This window comes from Xiphophorus couchianus, chromosome 18 (genome assembly GCF_001444195.1).
Source record: "Xiphophorus couchianus chromosome 18, X_couchianus-1.0, whole genome shotgun sequence".
Taxonomy (NCBI): domain Eukaryota; kingdom Metazoa; phylum Chordata; class Actinopteri; order Cyprinodontiformes; family Poeciliidae; genus Xiphophorus; species Xiphophorus couchianus.
The window spans coordinates 8,186,439-8,205,988 of NC_040245.1; the positions used below are offsets into that span (position 1 = coordinate 8,186,439).

The window sequence follows — 19,550 nt, forward strand, 5'->3', positions numbered from 1 at the left end:
TCCCAAGGTCGTGTGGACAAGCAAGTGCTCACTGCATACAGACAGCAAATATATACAAACTGTAGAGGAAATAAAGGATAAAGGAGCTTTATGTGCATCCATTTGCAATCATTTATAAAGAGAGAAGAGGAAGGATTATTGTGACAGTGTTGTATTTAGTGTCTTACACGGTAATTGGTCATTTATGTTGGCTCATTATCCTGTTTAAAGACCCAAAGATGACCCATTTTACATTTACTGATAGAATCCAACAGATTTGCATTTAAACTATCTTGTTGTTTGAAACAGTTTATGATGCTTTGTACTCTAATAAGGTCAGCAGAGCCTTTGGAAGAGAAAGAGTCCCAGAGCATCACAGACGATACAATAGGGGCAACTTTTGTGCCCTGGGTGAGCCTCTCCTTCTGCCACCCCATACACAGCCAAACACACCGCCGCTCCTCTGATGAAACCCATTTTTCAAAAAAGAAAAAAAACACAACCTTCTTACTCTGTAATTTAACTAGAAGCATCAGAAACCAAAACAAATTTCTATTCTAGACTTATTAATTCTATGCAGTCAATGAACTTTTTAGATTTTTATAAATGGAAGAAAAGGTTTCAAAGGTCTACAGATTTCATTGGAGAACTGTTCAGTCCAGTTCTAAGTATTTCATATTTTAAAAAAGTAAATGTAATTAAACATCTTCAGTGTGTATTGGTGGTATATTCAGAGATTTACAAATCAGGGAACTTAATTTAAAGTCTATTCTCTGAGCTACAAGAAGCCAGTGTAAGAGCAAGTGCTCTTACACTTAAATAAATAAATTAAAGCCGATGTGCTTTAATTTATTGTTTTACTGGGAACAGTGCAATTTTGGTGCAGTTTCTGAAAATTGCCCAAGGACAACACAGGCTGGCTAATAATACACTCCCAAACAAGAGTTAGTGTCTAATGGTAATGGAGACTCGGTGACCCTGACAAACCACTCTTTTTTGCAGTTCTCCAACAGTGAGCTTTGGAGTTTTCTTTTTCTTTTTTTAGCCCATCTAAACCTCCTCTTCAATTTTGTAGTGCCAAGAAAAATATAGGGTTCCTAGTCAAGCCTCGTGGTCAGCTGTTAAAAGAAGAAGCACCTCTCTGTCACGTCATATTTTCCCAGAAAAAGATTCATGAAAGAAATAATGAATTTCTGAGTAGAAATTCTCAAAGAGTAAAGTATGAAAAATCATATTTCTTTGCATGTCTTGGCACTAAAGAAATACTTTTTCACATTGAACTTTGAGCAAAGTTGCAAACTGAGCTGTTACTTGCTAGAAATGAGCAAAAGCTACAAATGAAAGGAATAGAAAACCTGTAAGCTATCGGAGAAGTCACTCATCACCTGTGATCTTTTTTTTTTGTGGGTGACACCTGAATGAGGAAGTGTCACAGCAACAGCGAGGTCCTTAAATAGATTTTTCCTGCACCTCTCACTCTCAAGTTCAAAATTCATCTTATGTATAAGCTTTTTCAAACGACCGAACGCTGCATCAAAGAATTTTAAATAGTAAAGCTAGGGCATTAAAATCAGAATTTGATCAAATCCACTTCTTGATAAGCTGATTTTTCTACCATTGATTAGCAATTAGTCCTTCTGAGAGAACCATGGAAACCATCGAATAACTGTCCTGTCATATCAGCTGATTAAAACTGTTTATCGACTTTCTTCTGTGGTGATTTACTTCAAAATATTTCATCTCTGTAGACAGCAGCCCTGTAAACAAGGTTTTCCTAAAAGCTCACTCAAATGAAATCGCAAAGGTTATTCTGTAAATTAAAGATAGCTGGGGTTTTATCGCATGCTTTATAATTCATCTGCTGCTCCTTATTCCCAAAGCATCTGAGCAGTCAAACTTACCCTCCACCTCCTGTGATGTAACTGTAGCCACCTTGGCTCAGTCCGTAGCCGTATCTCTCTCCGAGGCACACCGGCGCGGAGGGGTCGTAGCAGCTCAGCAGGATTCGTAGTCGGGGGAGGCTACGAAAAGCACAAGTCAAAGGCATGACACACACTCTCATCACACTTACACACGTGTGCCTAAATGACTATAAAACGCTCCATTTAGAAGCTGGGACAATCTTTCTCCCTCCAGAGCCTTCTGCTTGAAAGGAAACCTAACTGCAGGTGAATCCAGCTGGAAGTGTGATTTTAAATCTTTGACAGGATGTTAAGTGACTTCTGGCATTTAGGAGTTTTTCTCTTTCACTCTGCAAATTATTTTAAAGGTTGGACTAAACCTGTAAAAAAACATTTATGAATAAATGTCAGCGAATCTTGGGGGACACAGTGAAGATATCCCTGACGTGCAAAAGTAAAAAACGGCTATGCTGAATATTCTTATTAAAGAAACCTTACCTGATGAGTGTGTCATCATCCACAATAACAAGCCACTTGGTGTCAGGCACAGCGCTGCTCAGGAATCGCTGAAGGATTGCAAATGTTTTCCCACAATGACCTATGAATGGAGGCATAGCATCAACCAGTCTGACTGAGTCACATATTGACCATGTGCAGAGCTGTGGTTCGCAAAGATAAATGACCCTGTGAGGAAAGCGAGGCACAACTGCATTTGTTTAATTGATTTACAAAATTCACAGAACTGAGCAACATAATTAATGTCAATTTATCATGTTGACCCTGAAGAGCTTAAAAAGCACGAAGCTACATATGTGAGCAAAAGTCTTAAGACCTGATGACATTTTTTTAATGTATTGAAATATTACAGTCATAAACCTTATTGTATTTCATTTGGATGTCAAATAAAATATCAACACAAAGTAATGAATAATTGTAAAGAGGAAGAAAGTTGCATAATGTTTTCAAATAAACATGAGAAGTCTGGCATCCATTTCTATTCAGTCTGATAAATAAATACATTTAAAAGATCCTGTGAAATGCAGGTCCCCTAACTATTAAATAGAGTCCACTTGTGTATTTATTCTCTGTATTTAGGCCGTTGCTCGGCGCTCAAGGGTTTGTTAGAGAACAATAATGAACAAACAGAGTCACAAAGACTAAGGAACACAGCACACAGATCAGGGATAAAATAGTTGTGAACTGTAGGTTCAGTATATAGTTCAGTCCATTATCTGAAAAAGCCAGGAGTAATTTAGACTGAAAACTTTCTAAGACGCTCCTCTCCACTCTACACCAAACAGAGGCGTTGCATCACTTGGTTTTCTCTGCAGATTCGCCCACCTGAGGCTTTACTTCTCACCAAAGTGAACCTGTTGCTATTCTGCATCCAACCTGACTGAGAAGAATTGGTCCCGATTTCCATCTCTAGATTTTCAAAGCTGGCAGAGATGTGTGGCAAAAATAACTGCAAATGTAAAGGCAGCAAAAAGTCATTCTAAACAGTTAACCTTTCACTCAGGGGGGCTGAATAGATGTGCACAACATTCCAGACCTTTAAATAGAAAAAATAAATACAATTAAAAAAACATAATTTTCTTTCTACTCACAATTATGTTTGTATCTCACTTAAAATCCTAGTAAAATACGTCAAAGTTTGCGGCAGTAATTTGACAAAACATGGAAAAAGTTGTTTTTGCAAGTTGCCGTATGAAGAAAAAAAAAAGATAGAGTAGGAACTTCAACCAGATTCTATAACAGAAACCTTTAGAAATGTAATAAATAGATGTGAGAAAAAAGCTTCAGAATATGCACTACTTTGTGTTTGCAGCTTTTGCGTGACAGCCTTGTGCATCGTAAGCATAAACATGCATCACTTTTGCCTTCTCAAGGACACCGTACGGTACTGTATATTTGGCTCCGGGTGCACATATCAGCTACTCCCTGAGATCAAACATGTGAACTCAGGCTTACTCTGTCTTTGCTTCAAAATATTCATATTTGTAAGACCTACTTTGCACTTCAGCCAATATGATTTCCTAGAGTTAGAGTTTTTATTTTAAAAAAACTTCCAGCTAAACTTTGCCAGCAGTAGAAATGTCAACTTACTGATATGTTAGAAAAAATAATGAGAGTTTGGCAGGATCGGTCGCAAAGATGAAGTGTTCAGCCTGACATGTTTGACATGACAGGCAGAAGGAACAAAATGCTATGCCATCTCCTAAAAACAAAAACCCATAGTATGGTTGTGAACAAACAAAACCAAGAGCCAAGAGAAATGCACTCGCCAGATTTCAGATGTCTACACAGCAACGGAGGCACAGAAATCCCTGGTGGCATGCATTACTACGAATCCTGAGACCTTGCTGTATTATTTATAGGGAACCTTAGGTATTTTTTAGTCTTTTCTTTGCTGAATATAAAATGAGAAAGGACACTGACAGAGATATAATCCAAAATCCCACTTTTTAGGGCAGATCTTCTAACAACACTGGTAATCCTATTTCAAACAGGAAGTGGTGAGTAATGCTGCTGACACCGGAGAGATGAAATAAATAACTTCTTTTGTACTTTCTATGATCACAAAATACACACATAAGACTTTAAAAAATCTGGTAAATTTAAAGCTTCTCTTAGGCTGTTTCTATATGTTATTTATTTTTTAAGTCAATATGGGGTAGGGAGGGAAGAATGTGCATTTTCTTGTTCTGCCACGAAAATTTCAGGATCTTGTCTCATCCTTTCTTTTCATGCACAGACTAGATGTCAAAATACACATTTTGTGAGAAGCTGTTGGTTTTTCACCTAACTTGGTATCACTTTGTGACAGCAGGGTGATTAGACAGATGGTCTTTAATTAGGTCATTGAAGCAAAATGGAGGCTGTTTCTTTAAAGGGGCAGTATTATGCATTTTTCAGGCACATGGAGACATTTTATAGCATAATTATGTGTTTCCTTAGTTGTTATAAAAATTGTGTATATATCTGACGCTGCAACTTGGCACCTTGAAATTGGCCTCTGTCGCTTTAAGAAGCTCCTACTCTTTCTGAAACTCTGCTTTCAGCACATCACCACAACAATGTTCCTCCATTAGGCCATTTACAAACGTTCTTAGGAGTGCTGGACAGAGAACTAGTTTGTGAGCAAAGCCCAGCTCCACTGCTAGCTGGTGCTGTCGCTAGTCTGGAGGAGCTGAGTGGAGAAGGCGTTGGGGAGTGCTGCTCTGTGAGGTGGAAGCTATGCTGGAGATTGTAGCTTCAAGGAGGAGCTTTGTGGAAATAGGCGGCACTTTGAGGGAGAAAGTGTTCAGGCAACCCCCGAATAGCTGCCATGGGAGTCACACTGTTGCATATTTGTTTTCCATCTCCATGTTGTGTGAAAATACATAGCTTTAGCAAAATAACATTCCAGCTTTGCATTTGATCCCAAACTGACCATCTCAGGTTCAAAGCACAATGCGCTACACACAATCTATAAGTGCTCTCTTGTGGTCAGATAATTAGTTTGATTACTCAAAAATATATGGCCAACTCCACTACCAAATCAGCCACTTCAAACATTTGGCATTTAGAGATGACTCAGACCTCATTAGAGCAGAAAGAGCCTATGATTAGGATATCATTACATGAAATAATCTCACTCTCAGGTCACTGTAATGACTTTTCTACAGCACTTGGGAAACTTCCCAAGTGCTGTAAAAACATTCAGTGTCTTACTGAAGTATTCATACAGCTAGAATATTTTCACCTTTTATGATGTAAAAGTCACAAATTGTAGGAATATCATTGTATAAAATTGTAAAAAAAAAAATGCAACTGTTGATTTTATTCCTTTTTGCTCAGGCTTTGCTGCACTGGATAAAAAAAAAACAACAACTCTATTTTCAAGTATTGTTTTAAGCCTGGTTTCTGACTGTATCTAAGAAACATGAATATTCTTTAATCTGATTGGCTCCATTATATTACTGACTGTGTGTTTGGAGTTATTGTCTTGCTGGAAGTAAACTTTCACCACAGTCTAAAGCCTTCTGCAGCTTTTAACAAGTTTTCTTCCAGGACCTCAGTTTGTTATAATGTGACTTCTTATTAACTTAGCTTTTTACTACAGCTATGCAAATTCAAACATCTTGTTTTGAAGTCATCTCACCAGAGCATCTTGTACCAAATGTTTGTCATATCCCTTGGCTTGTGGCGAACAATGACAAATTATGATTAATTGCTTTTTGCTCATCTTCTTATAAAAGGCACAAACATGTTTTTTACGCAGACTGATCATATTGCATTTTTTTTTAGGTTCAAACTGCAATCCATCAATTCATTTTCTGCAGCTACTAGGAGCCTTGTGCCCGTCTCCAGCATTCGGATGCAAATTAAAATCAGAGTTCAAAATCCATCTCATGCACATGTACTCCAATATATGAAATCTGTTATAAGCTACATTTTACTGACAGTGTTTACTGACAGAAGCTTTGTAAACTGGCTGTTTACCAAACCCCGATTCCTGCCAACATTAGATAGATGCCTCCTGAAAGCAAAAGTCTGGCATACATTTCAAGTCAATACTGTGAAGGAGACACTATCTTCGGGATGATCCTTGAGAGAGACTTTGCCAGGATTCGCATTGAATAAATACTGACATAAATCTTTGGATGAAAAAAGCAGAGCTGCAGCTTTTTGTTGAACAAGATGTCAAACAAGATTTGGTAATGCACTTTCTCTTATTCTGTTTATGAGAAATGAAACGACTTTGTGTTTTCTGGTGTCGGGTGTTTTGCGTTGGTTATTTATGCACATCTCCAGTGTGTTTGTTGCAAGCTCAAGATTGAACTAAAACAATATTTAGAAATATAATTTTAATTGTCAACTTTTTTTAGGATGCAGGAGCATATGTTTAAGTTGCCCTTTTGTTATATGACACAATCCTATAGTATAACAAGTTATGAAAAAACAGTGACCTGCCAGGGTATTTATTCCCCTTGAACTTTCTTACAGTTTGAGACACTACAACCAGTACATAATCCCAGCTACTGTAACCCTTCAGTGAAACGTGGGAATCATTTTCTTTTCAGAGTTATTGGGCATCTTCCAGGCTAAGGGGGACTACATACAAATAAACATGACACCTTAAGACAAACCATTTAGAAAACATACATACTTGTCCTACTGTCACAGAATTATGCATCAGTTTGTGTTGATCTGTAACGTAGCATTCAACACATTGAGGTTAGTTTTTTAAAATGACTAAATGTCCTGGAATATGAATATTTTTGCACAGCAAAGTAAATGATTCCTAATTGAACTTAAAGTGACAGAAAGTCTTTAGACCTGTTTGGTGATGAAAGACCAAAGGCTTAATTTATCATAATATAACAATAATATTGATCTGGCTTTTAAAATAAGAAATAAATTGTGTTAAGAGAATGAGTGTTGCAGTGGCTATTGCTCAAGCCTATTTAGCTAGATGATGCTAGACATTTCAGCATAATAAATTCACCATTTTAATACACTTTGTATTGTTTTTGTTTTATTTTTTATCTATCAATTGGCCAGCTCATTTAATCAGTCTCATCACACATTCAGATACAAGGATAAAAAAAAAATGCAGCTTTGCGTAAGATAAGCGAGTGATGCTTCATTTGTAATCTTTAGTAAGACAATAATGCTATTGTCAAAGAAGAAAGTAGAAAAAAGGTATTTTGAAAATGTGATTACCAAAAGAGGGCTGCACAGTGGCGCAGTTGGTAGCACTGTTGCCTTGCAGCAAGAAGGTCCTGGGTTCGATTCCCGGCCGGGGTCTTTCTGCATGGAGTTTGCATGTTCTCCCTGTGCATGCGTGGGTTCTCTCCGGGTACTCCGGCTTCCTCCCACAGTCCAAAAACATGACTGTCAGGTCAATTGGTTTCTCTAAATTCTCCCTAGGTGTGAGTGTGTGTGTGCATGGTTGTTTGTCCTGTATGTCTCTGTGTTGCCCTGCGACAGACTGGCGACCTGTCCAGGGTGTACCCCGCCTCTCGCCCGGAACGTAGCTGGAGATGGGCACCAGCAACCCTCCCGACCCCATTAGGGACAAGGGTGAACAGAAAATGGATGGATGGATGGATGGATGGATTACCAAAAGATTAATTTAGAAAATACCAAGACATTAGTGCAAAAAATTTAAATCATTAGTTGCAGCAATTGATTCAATTAGCTGTTGTAATATGGGTTGTTTGAACAAGCCCACATGACATTTTCAGTCCAATTAATGCTTGAAAGCCTTAAAGCCCATCTCTCTTTCTTTTTTATTCTTTATTTTCAAAGATTTCCTGTCAAGTTGCAGCAGAATGGTATTCCCATTGCATAAACAGATAGTGGGAAATAAATTAAGGATGGTTTTATTTTGATAAAGATCCAAGAGTTGGGTCATTTCGAAAAAGTAAGAAAAAAAAACGTCAAAAGAACAGAAAGCAGGCTGCTTTCACTCAGATGTGGTCTGGCTATAAACAGCAGCCTATTAGAAATGCATTATATGCTGCAGAGTGGCACTCTGCTGGCCCAGGGGACCACGCTGTCACCTCCCCTTTCAGTCCTGTCATATGAGGCTTCAAACTGAGCACTTGTAATGTCATCTCAAAATTAATAACTTTTTTTTTTGAAAAGCTTTAGTGAGCATTAATGCTCACTAATTAGGTGAACATCCATCTATACAAGCATTAGGTTGTATAGATGGATGCTAACTGCAACAATGAACTTTCTTCATCTAAAAGAGAAAATTAACCTGCAGGTTATATTTCACGTATTAAATGAAAGATTTTATCATTTTACACCTCAAATCAAGTGACAGCTGAGAAAGGTTTTGAAGCATTAAAGGAAAACTGACACAGACAGCAAATGTGAGAAAAAAAAAATCTAACTCCAGGATATAAAATCTACTATTTTCTTAATCTTAGAAAATCAAAGCATCTTTTCATTCAGTATTTTTCTGGCTGTTGATGAGGAAAGTGGCTATATTTCACATACTGACTACATACTGACTAACCACAATGAATGTTTGGTTACGTTCTTTTTTGCTGTCGTGTTCCTGTTTTAAAGGAGCGAGTAAGGATGTAGCAAGAACTCGTAGTGTGAAATTTCATGATATAAAACCTGCACAATATTTCTCGTCACAGTTAAGCATGTGTGGCGTTACTGGTAGAGCGGGTGCCCCATATTCAGAGGCTATTACTCCTTGAAACAGCTGTCTGGGGTTTGATTAGAGACCTTCAGACCTTTAGTCCTTTTCTCTTTGCCCATTTCCTGTCTAATTACTGTGAATAAATGCTACTGGTACCACAAAAACGTTTTAAAAAATCCTTTCGCAAAGTACTTTCCAGTTACCTTCAGTATACCACTTCATCTGAGTGAGTGTTAGCGGCTGTTGTAAACCTGTGACTTAAATATGAGTAATTTAATGAAGCATAAACACCTTGGGTGTAAATAATAACTTACAGAGCTACAGTTTTATAGGTTATTCCATATGTCCTTGTACAACCATAGATTTCTACATAGTATATTCTTAAATATGCAAGTAGTGGCCCAGGATTTTAAAGCAAATGAAATCGACTGCCTTGCTAAGTTGTTTTTGTCTCATTGTCATGATATGAATAGTATGTATGAAATTGAAGAGTTTTGAAGTCTGTCTCATTGGTTGACCCAAGGAATATTTTAGCTGAAATTAAGCTTGAAAAATCAATGACCAAATACTTTTCAGGGATTAATAATCAATTACAATGTCGTAATGTTCATCTTAGCCACAATGAAAGCTCTCCAAGTTTTTTCTTGTGTAAAATTATAGCTTCTACATGCAGGCATGCTCATCTTGATCCAGTTAGGGATTATAAGTTGTCTTTTCCATCAAATTAGCACCATTTGTCGTCATGACATAGATGATTTTAGATCATCGTCTGCTCCTTTATTGTGTGGAGTACCGCAGGGCTCGATACTTGGACCTCTTTTGTTTTCTTTATATTTGCTTCCCCTTGGGTCAATATTTAGGAAACATAATATTGCTTTTCATTGCTATGCGGATGATACACAAATTTATGTGCCCCTCAATCGTAAGGGAGTCAATACAGTACCAATTTTAATGGAGTGCCTTGATGACATAAAAACTTGGATGGCTCTGAATTTTTTGAATTTTAATGAAAGAAAGACGGAAGTTATTATTTTTGACCCTGGTACTACCTGCAAGTCCACTCCTGTGGATTTGGGTCCGCTATCACATTACGTAAAGCCATTTGTTACAAATTTGGGCTTTGTAATGGACGCAAATTTTAAGTTGGATAAACAAATCAGTGCCGTTGTGAAAACGAGCTTTTTCCATTTGAGGCGGCTTGCTAAGATTAGGAATATGGTACCAGTGGATTATTTTGAAATATTAATCCATGCTTTTATTACAACACGACTGGATTACTGTAACTCCTTATATGTGGGTGTCAGCCAGTCTTCTTTGTCCCGTCTTCAGCTGGTCCAGAATGCGGCTGCTCGGCTCTTAACTGGATCGCGGAAGAGAGAACATGTTACCCCGATTTTATATTCTCTGCACTGGCTGCCAGTACATTTCAGAGTGCATTTTAAGATTCTTTTATTTGTATTTAAATCTTTAAATGGCCTTGCTCCCTCCTATCTCTCTGAGCTGCTACATATACACTGTCCTCCTCGAGCTCTTAGATCAGCGAGCCAAATGAACCTGGAGGTGCCGAGGACTTCCAGGAGGCAGAGAGGAGACAGGGCGTTTGCTGTTGCAGCTCCCAAACTTTGGAATTCTTTACCTATGTTGGTAAAACAGGCCCCCTCTTTAGCAATTTTTAAATCTGCTCTTAAGACTTACCTTTTTCGGTTGGCCTTTGATTCGGTTTGAGATGCTGCTTTTCTGTATTTATCTGGGTATGTTTATGTATTATATAGAGTGTTTTACGTCACTGCATTGTTGGTTTTGATGTGTTTTAATTTTGTTTTTATTTGTTTAATTTTGTGATTGTACAGCACTTTGGTCAGTGGTACTGTTTTAAAGTGCTATATAAATAAACTTGCCTTGCCTTGCCTTGCCTTGCCATGATCCAAAAGTTGGGACCATCCAGTTATCAAATGTGCCAGAGTGAACCGAGCAGGACTGCCTTCTCTCCATGTAGTGACCTTAGAATGATGAAAAAGCAGCTTCTGCCAAGACCCAATAGTAAGTGAGCTGAGAAATAAGTGGCAGAACGGCAAAACTAGCCCTGAGAATTAGAAATTAGAAAAGGAAATGTGAGAGAATCTGGAGTGACAAATTGGACCTCATAGAAGCTGGATTCTTTTCGCTGTTGCTGTTTGCTATGACTGACTAATGAAGGTGGTTCTAGGACTTTTGTTTTATTCACTTTCCTTTCTTTGTTCAGGCTTTGTTCTTACAATTCAGAAATAAGCGATAAAATGTCCTTCCTCATGACTTTTAAGAAACCAATAAGCTTCTGGTAATGCTCAGATTTGTAATGAGTTTAATTATGGTTGCCTTAGTATTTACTTCCTGAGGTATCATTCTGTCTTCATTAAGTAGGGTATTAATAAGAATTAGTCTTGTTTTGATTTATTTATTGTTGGTTAATTTATAGATTACATTACGTTAACCACAGCAGCTGTTGGTTGAAATTTTTGTCTCACCATTTGCAATAGGGGTTAGGGTTTACAGCAAGGTGCATTGTTTGGAAGAGAAATCAAACATTCTTACTCAAAATAGGAATGACTCAAATAAAAGTAAAGAAAATTTTCAGGTGATTCTCAGGAGCACTTTACTGAGTTTCTGCCAATTAGTCACTCAGATTTATAGACTAAACTGTTTCTTACACACATATTTGTGTTGTTTGGACTCCAATCTAAAATCACTCTGTAATTCCAATAGATTGTTTATTCTCTTAGATGTAGAATTGATTTTAAGTTTTAATACAATGCTCTGACAGCAGCTCTATTGTCTGGCATTTTACCAAACCAGTCGATGATGGGATGTGGATTGCTGCCAGCACCAAGTTGTTGCTTTCCAAAAAAGAACCTGGCATGCCTTAGAAGACAAATTATAGAGGACACACTCTCTACTGCTTGATCTTTTACAGAGACTTGGCCCAACATTGACTTCCAAAAATACCAACACCAGTTACTGGCAGGAAGGATGTGTGGATTTTTCTGGAGAAGAAAACTTAGAGGTGGAATGAATAAAAGGTTTTGGTATTAAAGGTAATGTAATGCCCAAACACACAGAAAATTCAAGCTGATTTTTATTTTTATTTTTGTTAAAGCGCAGTTAGAAGAAGGCACTTTCAATAACAAATACGCAAACAGGAAAAAAGAGACATGTTTTACTTTGAAATGAATCCAAGGATCAGTCATAAGGAAGAAGATATGAAAAATGCGATTAAAAATATGTCTATCGTCACTAACATCTTGAGTCCATCCATCCATCCATCTTCTTCCGCTTATCCGAGGTCGGGTCGCGGGGGTAGCAGCTTCAGAAAGGAGGCCCAGACTTCCCTCTCCCCGGCCACTTCTTCTAGCTCTTCCGGGGGAATCCCGAGGCGTTCCCAGGCCAGCCGAGAGACATAGTCCCTCCAGCGTGTCCTGGGTCTTCCCCGGGGCCTCCTCCCGGTGGGACGTGCCCGGAACACCTCACCAGGGAGGCGTCCAGGAGGCATCCTGACCAGATGCCCAAGCCACCTCAACTGGCTCCTCTCGATGTGAAGGAGCAGCGGCTCTACTCTGAGTCCCTCCTGGATGACTGAGCTTCTCACCCTATCTCTAAGGGAGAGCCCAGCCACCCTACGGAGAAAACCCATTTCGGCCGCTTGTATCCGCGATCTCGTTCTTTCGGTCATGACCCAAAGCTCATGACCATAGATGAGGGTGGGAACGTAGATCGACCGGTAAATCGAGAGCTTCGCTTTTTGGCTCAGCTCTCTCTTCACCACGACGGACCGGTACAGCGCCCGCTTGACAGCAGACGCTGCGCCAATCCGCCTGTCGATCTCCCGCTCTTGAGTTAAGGGGTTTAAATAAAAAATCAGAGCTATTAAGATATTGACATGGCAAAAGTTACTGCACCTTCATATCACTAAATCTCAGTACTGCAAGTCCACATTTACCAACAAGGGGCCAGTGGCAACCTACCTCCTTTAGTCTCTGAAAACAGGTTGCAAAGCAAACTTGTTAAGGAGCTAGAAAGCAGCAGAAGCAAGAAAGGACTAGACTTTTTTAGTGCAACCTTTACCCACTCTATTGAAGGCTGAAAATGTCTACAGCCATTGCACATCCCATTAAGTTGCAACATGAATCACAGGTCCATAGAGCAATTCTTGTGCCAACGGCAATCTCACTGTAGAGTAAGTTTGGCTCCAGCCTGCAGCAAGAACAGAGGCAGAGAGCTTGTGCTGGTTTTATGTGAGAATTCAAAATATTACCTATTACACAAACATTTTGAGAATGCTCTCTTGATCTGCTTCAGTTTAATGTTATAAAGAAATTCTAAATTTGAAAATGTTTGGGCATTTGACTAAAATATGTGAGGTGTCAAGACAAAATGGCTCAATGGCAGAGACAGGAAAAAATAGACCTTCCTGACAAGTTCATTCAGAAATGACGTGACTCGCACTCCAAATCTTGCCTCGGGGTGAAGCTTATATAAAGGTTTACACAAGGAAAGGCTGACTCTGCCATATTAAAATACTAATTAGCATATCAATAAATGTATTCAGCTAGAAATGAGGGCAAAAAAAAGATATTCACCATTTTGTCCTCCATTCCATCCATATAACCGTCCATCAGTATAAGATGCATCACAGGGACACTTGCTATGTCCCAAGGTCTCCTTCTTCCTGTCAGTTATCTGTAGGGCATTCCCAGAGGGAGCCTCCTTTGGGCTTTGTTGCCAGGTGCAGCTTGAGGTTGCTAACAACTAAGCAAATGCCAGACTGTAATGTTTTCCTCTGGGTTTATTTTTGTTCTTAGAAAGTTGAATTACAATTTCGTCATCTAAAATCTTCTAAGATAAAAAATTTAATTTGAGTTTATGTAATAATTAACAGATTGATTGTTTACCTTTATTGTTGGATTTAAAAATTAAATTTTTTCACCTATACCCATACTACCCTTAGGATTGTATGATTTTTACAGGATGTGAGGTATCTTGTAAGGTAATTTGTACTATTTTATTATCAAATAAGAGCTTAAGAGAAGTGATTCAGCAACATCTGCTAAGAGTGAAAGGGCTGACGTGTGTTGGGTGAAAACAATCAAATTTGCATACAAATTAACTAAACATTTCCTCTACTAATACAAAAACAAAACTGCTGTTATGAAGAACCAAGTGAAACACATTAGTCTAAAAATATCTGTGAAAAATAGCAGATGATAATTTAACAACTTGTTCCAACTAGCGTTTCACCCCTGTTATTGTTCACAGCTGCCAGAAAGACCCTCCCAATATTCAAAAGTAAAAGGGACACACAGATGCATTTATCACCACCTTGCAGTTTTCCTCTGAAATATTTTTTAAAAATTGAAAAAATAGGTGGGGATCTATCTACAAAAAGCTGACACTGAACCAAAAAAAAGCTAGTGTAATAGCCTATTATTTTTTCCTTTTCAGAGGTAACATAAACACAATTTTAGAAACAATCTGTGGAGAAATTCCCTGCTGACACTTCATTTACTTCCAATTTTCCTCCAATATTCGGTTTGAATTACATTCCCTTCACAAGGCCTTAGACTGTGTAACTTTCAGCCTCAGTTTGCCGGATCATTTTTCATTTACCAATGTGTGCAGTGCAGCTGACAGCGTCAGCCAAGGCCACTAACTGCATCTACTGTGGAGAGGCTGAGGGTGTTGAGGCTTGAAAAAGGAGGACTCACCTCTCTCAGTGTTTGGCACTCCTAAATTAATGGTTGGTATGGAAGGCTCGGCGTGGTCGCTGTAGTACTCTAAAAATAAGGCATCCTTTTCCCAAGTCTTCTTTATTACTGGAACTAGAGCAAAGCACAGGAAAAATCAATACAATATTCACAAAGTTTATAAAATAAGCAGGTCTTTGGTCTCTGAGGGGTATACACAATTTATTTTGCAGCTGATCTAATTACTATTTTATATAAAGTGAAAGCACAGATATAGAAGTACCCTATCTTTCTGTCTGGTATTGGTGAAATGTTTACTTGTTGACTGAAAAACCTAAACCGATCAAAAAAATCTAATTTGGAAACAATGCAGACACACGATACTGTTTGATTTAATATTTTTTCTTTATTTGGTAAAACTTTAAATTAGCACATATAGCAGATATACAAAATCTTTGTATATCTTCTAAATACCCAAATAATGCAAGACTGAATTTTTAGAGTCAAAAGTTTATACAAATAAATGTTCAAATACATTTATCTGTATTTGAACAAACTTTCAGATTATGTGACTTGAGCCAAACAGTTTGATTATTCTTCCAAAAGCTTCACAATAGTTTGCTGGAATTTTATCCCATTCCTGCAGACACATCTGGGGTCATCAAGGTAGGTCAAACCATTTGAGCCCTGCCTACAAATTTTCTCAGGAAATGATATCAGCGCTTTGTCAAAGATACTCCAAACCTTTGGCTTTGTTGTGTTTAAGCTCCTTCACACCTTGGTATGCTTTGGGTCATTATTCATTTTTGCCAAACTTTTAACTGATGTTTTGTGGTGTTGCTTCATTATTTCCATATAATGTTCTTAAATTCTTAAAATGTTAGAAGACAGTGGCATGTAAATGGTGGGTTGCCAGTTCAAACCACTGCTCCATCTGTCTCAGTTGTCGTTTTCCTTGGGCAAGACATTTCACATACCTTGCCTACTAGTGGTGGTTAGAGGGCCCAGTGACACCGACACATGGCAGTCTTGCTTTTGTAAAGTGGCCCAGAGCAGCTGTGGAAACAATGTAGCTCACCACCTTCAGCGTGTGAATGACTGAAGGCGCTTTGGTCTCCTCTCAATTAAAGGTAAGCATTAGACTGAATGAAATGCGTGGAAATATTGACTTTTTTAAATCTAACTGCGGAGAAAATTGTTTCTTTCCAAATGAACATCTCACATTTACTCCTTTAACGAATGCCAGCTGGCATATGTACACAAAAATCATTTACAAAATGTGCTCATTCAATTGCCAAAAAAAAGAAAAAAAGATTTCTCAGTAAATGAGACAATAGAGAAGAATTGTCCTTCGCCTTCTAATATCGAAAAGTTTACTCTCATAATATTCTTATTGTAAGCGTTACTGGGCTAGATTTTTCAGAAATACAGAATATGGAAAATAGTAATAACCACCAAAGCTTATCTGTCAGAGCTTGATCTTTTTTTGGAAGCCTTTGTTATCTGATCCAGGTATTATCAAGCATCTCCAGTCTAGCCAGCTTTATTACTTTGTGTAGCTGTGTGATGTCACACACATGTTACACATAGGATGTTTACTGTTGTTGCAGCAGTCATTCTCTAAATGTGCTATCAAAGCATATCATTGCATCCGGCAGGGAAAAGGATTAGGCTTTTTTTTAACCCAAGTGAGATATTGAATGAAACACAAAACATTTCTATGTTGCTTACTTTATAAGTCTGAACTAATCTGTGTTATTAGTAACCTGATTATTTCCATTCTGCCAATGTCTTAACGTAATATTAACAGCTTGGAAAAGGAAGCAGTAATTAAAGTAATTAATGAAATTACATTTCAGGCACTCCTTTTAAATATAACACACAATTTGTCCGATCTCTCTATAATTAATTTGCCATTTGCTCTATTGACTTAACCTACTCCATTTTCATCAGGTTAAAATAGCAGCAGGACTACTGTGAGAAGCTTAATGGTGGCCAGAATGTGCCAATAGGAGTTACTGTTGGATGAGTATGCTTTTCCAGCATGAAACACAGTATTAAGTACTTCCAGGGTGAAACACAGCATTAAGTATTTCACACGTTTTTTTTTTCTTTTTACTTCAGTACAAATAAATCCTTTCAAACATGATGGTAGAGTAATTTAGTGAAGGATTTTAGTATAATAAGAGAAGGCACTCATACAGTTTCACATGTCAGGGGTAAAACAAATCCATTACCCAAAACAGCAGGGCATAAATGTGAAATATTTACATGAAAATTAAGTGGCTTTTTTCTCAGAGTGAGAGCGTGACTCACCTCGTTCACTGTGAAACTTTCTGCAGGTTTTCACAGCAACAAATATGTCTTCTTTTTTCACAGGCTCCTCCTTGTGAAGAAAAGATCAAAATTGAGTGGAAAATATGACGCATGAGTGCTAAAACAAACTCATCGTTGTGTCTATAATATGTTTTTATGATCATAAAACATTATTTTAAAAAATAAATTTAAAATAATGTTCCTTCACACAGGGTTACAACAGTATAATGACATTAAAAAACAAAATTAATATGAATGTGGAAGGACATTTCAGGCTTCTGGAGAGGTCTTTCGGGATGCAACAAGAGTTCAGGTCTTTCGGGATGCAACAAGAGTTCAGGTCTTTCGGGATGCAACAAGAGTTCAGGTCTTTCGGGATGCAACAAGTTCAGGAGCCCACCCAACTGTTTCGAATATCAAAAAAACTTTTGCACTGAGATCAGTGGTTCAGTACACCGAGGTCCCTGATGTGGTGTGCAGTAGCCTGTTAGCAGCAGCGGAAGATTATCCATGACATCCGACCCACGCGCAGTTGAAAGAATTTGCTCTCCATGCTAGCCTGATGCCAAAGCTGCAACCTCGTCACGACTAAATCATGCTGGCTGTGCTCCAAGTAAATTACTGTATTGGCGACAGGGTTGCTATGGGCATCGAGTCCTGCTGCTGTTAGCCTCAAACAAAGCTCAAATCTCACGGTGTGAACTATAACTGAGGTTGAAGGTGAGCACACATCACATATTCTGAGAAATCCTGTATATTTTAAGGTAAGGTGGTGCAGATGTGGTGGGATGGACAGCAAAGTAGCAGTGGAAATCCTATTTGGCCAATACTGAAAGCGTAGCAGCATCTTGTTTTTCCTCTCACTCAAATTATTTTTGCATTTTCCAATTCGGCTGGTTTGAACAGACGTAGATGTCCTGGAGATGGTGAGGTAATTTTAATCAAAGTGTAAGATAACATTTCAACGAAGTCCTGTTCTGTGTTTGTGTCTGTGTTGCATCACTGCTTTTTAAATTAGTATTATTATTGGATAGATAGAGAGAAGCTTAGGGCTAAAAAACAACAAGAGGATATTTATCCTAAAGAAACTTTTCTACAATATTCAAATGTCAAGTAACATGAACATAACTAAAAGTTGCCCAGCAAATTTTAGGGGTACTACATGCCTAAGAAAATCATGTAATTAGAAGACTGGAGTAAAAACTGAAAATAAAACAAACAACAGAAATCTTCATGATGCTAATACTTTAAAAAGTAAAAGAACTTGAAATCAACAAAATAATGTTTCACTTGTACAAGGCCAGGCATGGTTGTGCAGAAGTCGAACTACAAAGGTGTGTAACACTACATGTTTTGATATTGATCAGATGACAAGTAAAAACAGGAGGTATTGGTATCGCTGATGATGATATTTTTATTATTTAAGTCTGATATATCATCAAATTTCTTACTTTTAGGTCTGACTTTTATCTAAAAGCGTTTTTACTTTTAAAAACACAGCTATGTTAAAAATGTATAACCTGAATAGTAATCTCTATCTAATTTTAAACAAACCCAAGCTGCCCATAATGCAGTAATTTATTGCCCACCTATTATCTCTCAAATATATGGGAGAATCTAAAAAAGATTACCACCCACATAATTATTCTTCGCTGATCTTAAGTTCAGGACTTTCAGACAAAATATTTTTTTTAAATCTTCCAAGATAACGGCACTAAGTGCAATGTTGAAGATTCGTTGACCAAATTCCTTTTATTCTTAATCTGTCTTTTTCTGCTCATTCTTGTTTGCCTGCCAAGACCTCATGGAATATTAGATAAAAGGGCCTGAAAACCATGAATGTATAATGGGAAACCTACCACCAGCCAGTCCTGAAATGTCAGGCATACTGAGAAAAAGCATACAGGACCTGATGAGTTGCTGCCAAAAACAAAAAGGATGTGTTGCACAGCCCTCTGAAAGTTGCCCTTCATCTTGGAAAATCTGCCTCTCGAGAATCTGGACTTTTTTGCTGACAGTGAAGCCAGATGCCATTCTCAATGTACTTGGCAATTTACCAAGCAACTATTTTATAAAAAAGGCTGAAAATGCCACGTCACCTTCTGTTTCCAAGAAAAACTTCTCCCTGAATAGTTATTAAATTTATGACCTCTACTGTTTTATGTCGAAGATAATGCTGTGGCAGTGTTTTCTGTTATAAGACACAAACTTTATGAGGACCGTGATGTCTTTAAATAGGATGGATCATGGCAAACAAACCAGACTCAAACTAAAGTTGCTCTGGTTGTGTGTGTGTGGGGGGGTGTGTGTACATGGTGCGTGTGTCTGTGTATGTCCTTTGAATGCTAAAGATAGTGATTTCTGTTTCAATCAAAAGTGTCTTATAGGGAAGGAAGAAAAATGAATAAAGACACCTTCCACTGCTGTTCTGGCAGCACAAATATATCTCAACTCATCAGTCAATAAATCTAGAGACACAAACACATC

The 19,550-nt window shown here is 37.9% G+C and overlaps 1 protein-coding gene across 1 annotated transcript in view; it reads right to left on the bottom strand.

Moving 5' to 3' along the window:
• The window catches only part of b3glcta (beta 3-glucosyltransferase a), an 85,005-nt gene that overhangs the window by 2,543 nt on the left and 62,912 nt on the right, over positions 1 to 19,550 (bottom strand). The window contains exons 10-13 of the mRNA XM_028045145.1: positions 17,064 to 17,133; positions 14,769 to 14,882; positions 2,379 to 2,478; positions 1,881 to 2,000 (exon numbers count right to left, since the gene is read on the bottom strand). Coding sequence (XP_027900946.1) covers positions 1,881 to 2,000; positions 2,379 to 2,478; positions 14,769 to 14,882; positions 17,064 to 17,133 — 404 coding nt within the window. The remainder of the gene's footprint in view (positions 1 to 1,880; positions 2,001 to 2,378; positions 2,479 to 14,768; positions 14,883 to 17,063; positions 17,134 to 19,550) is intronic.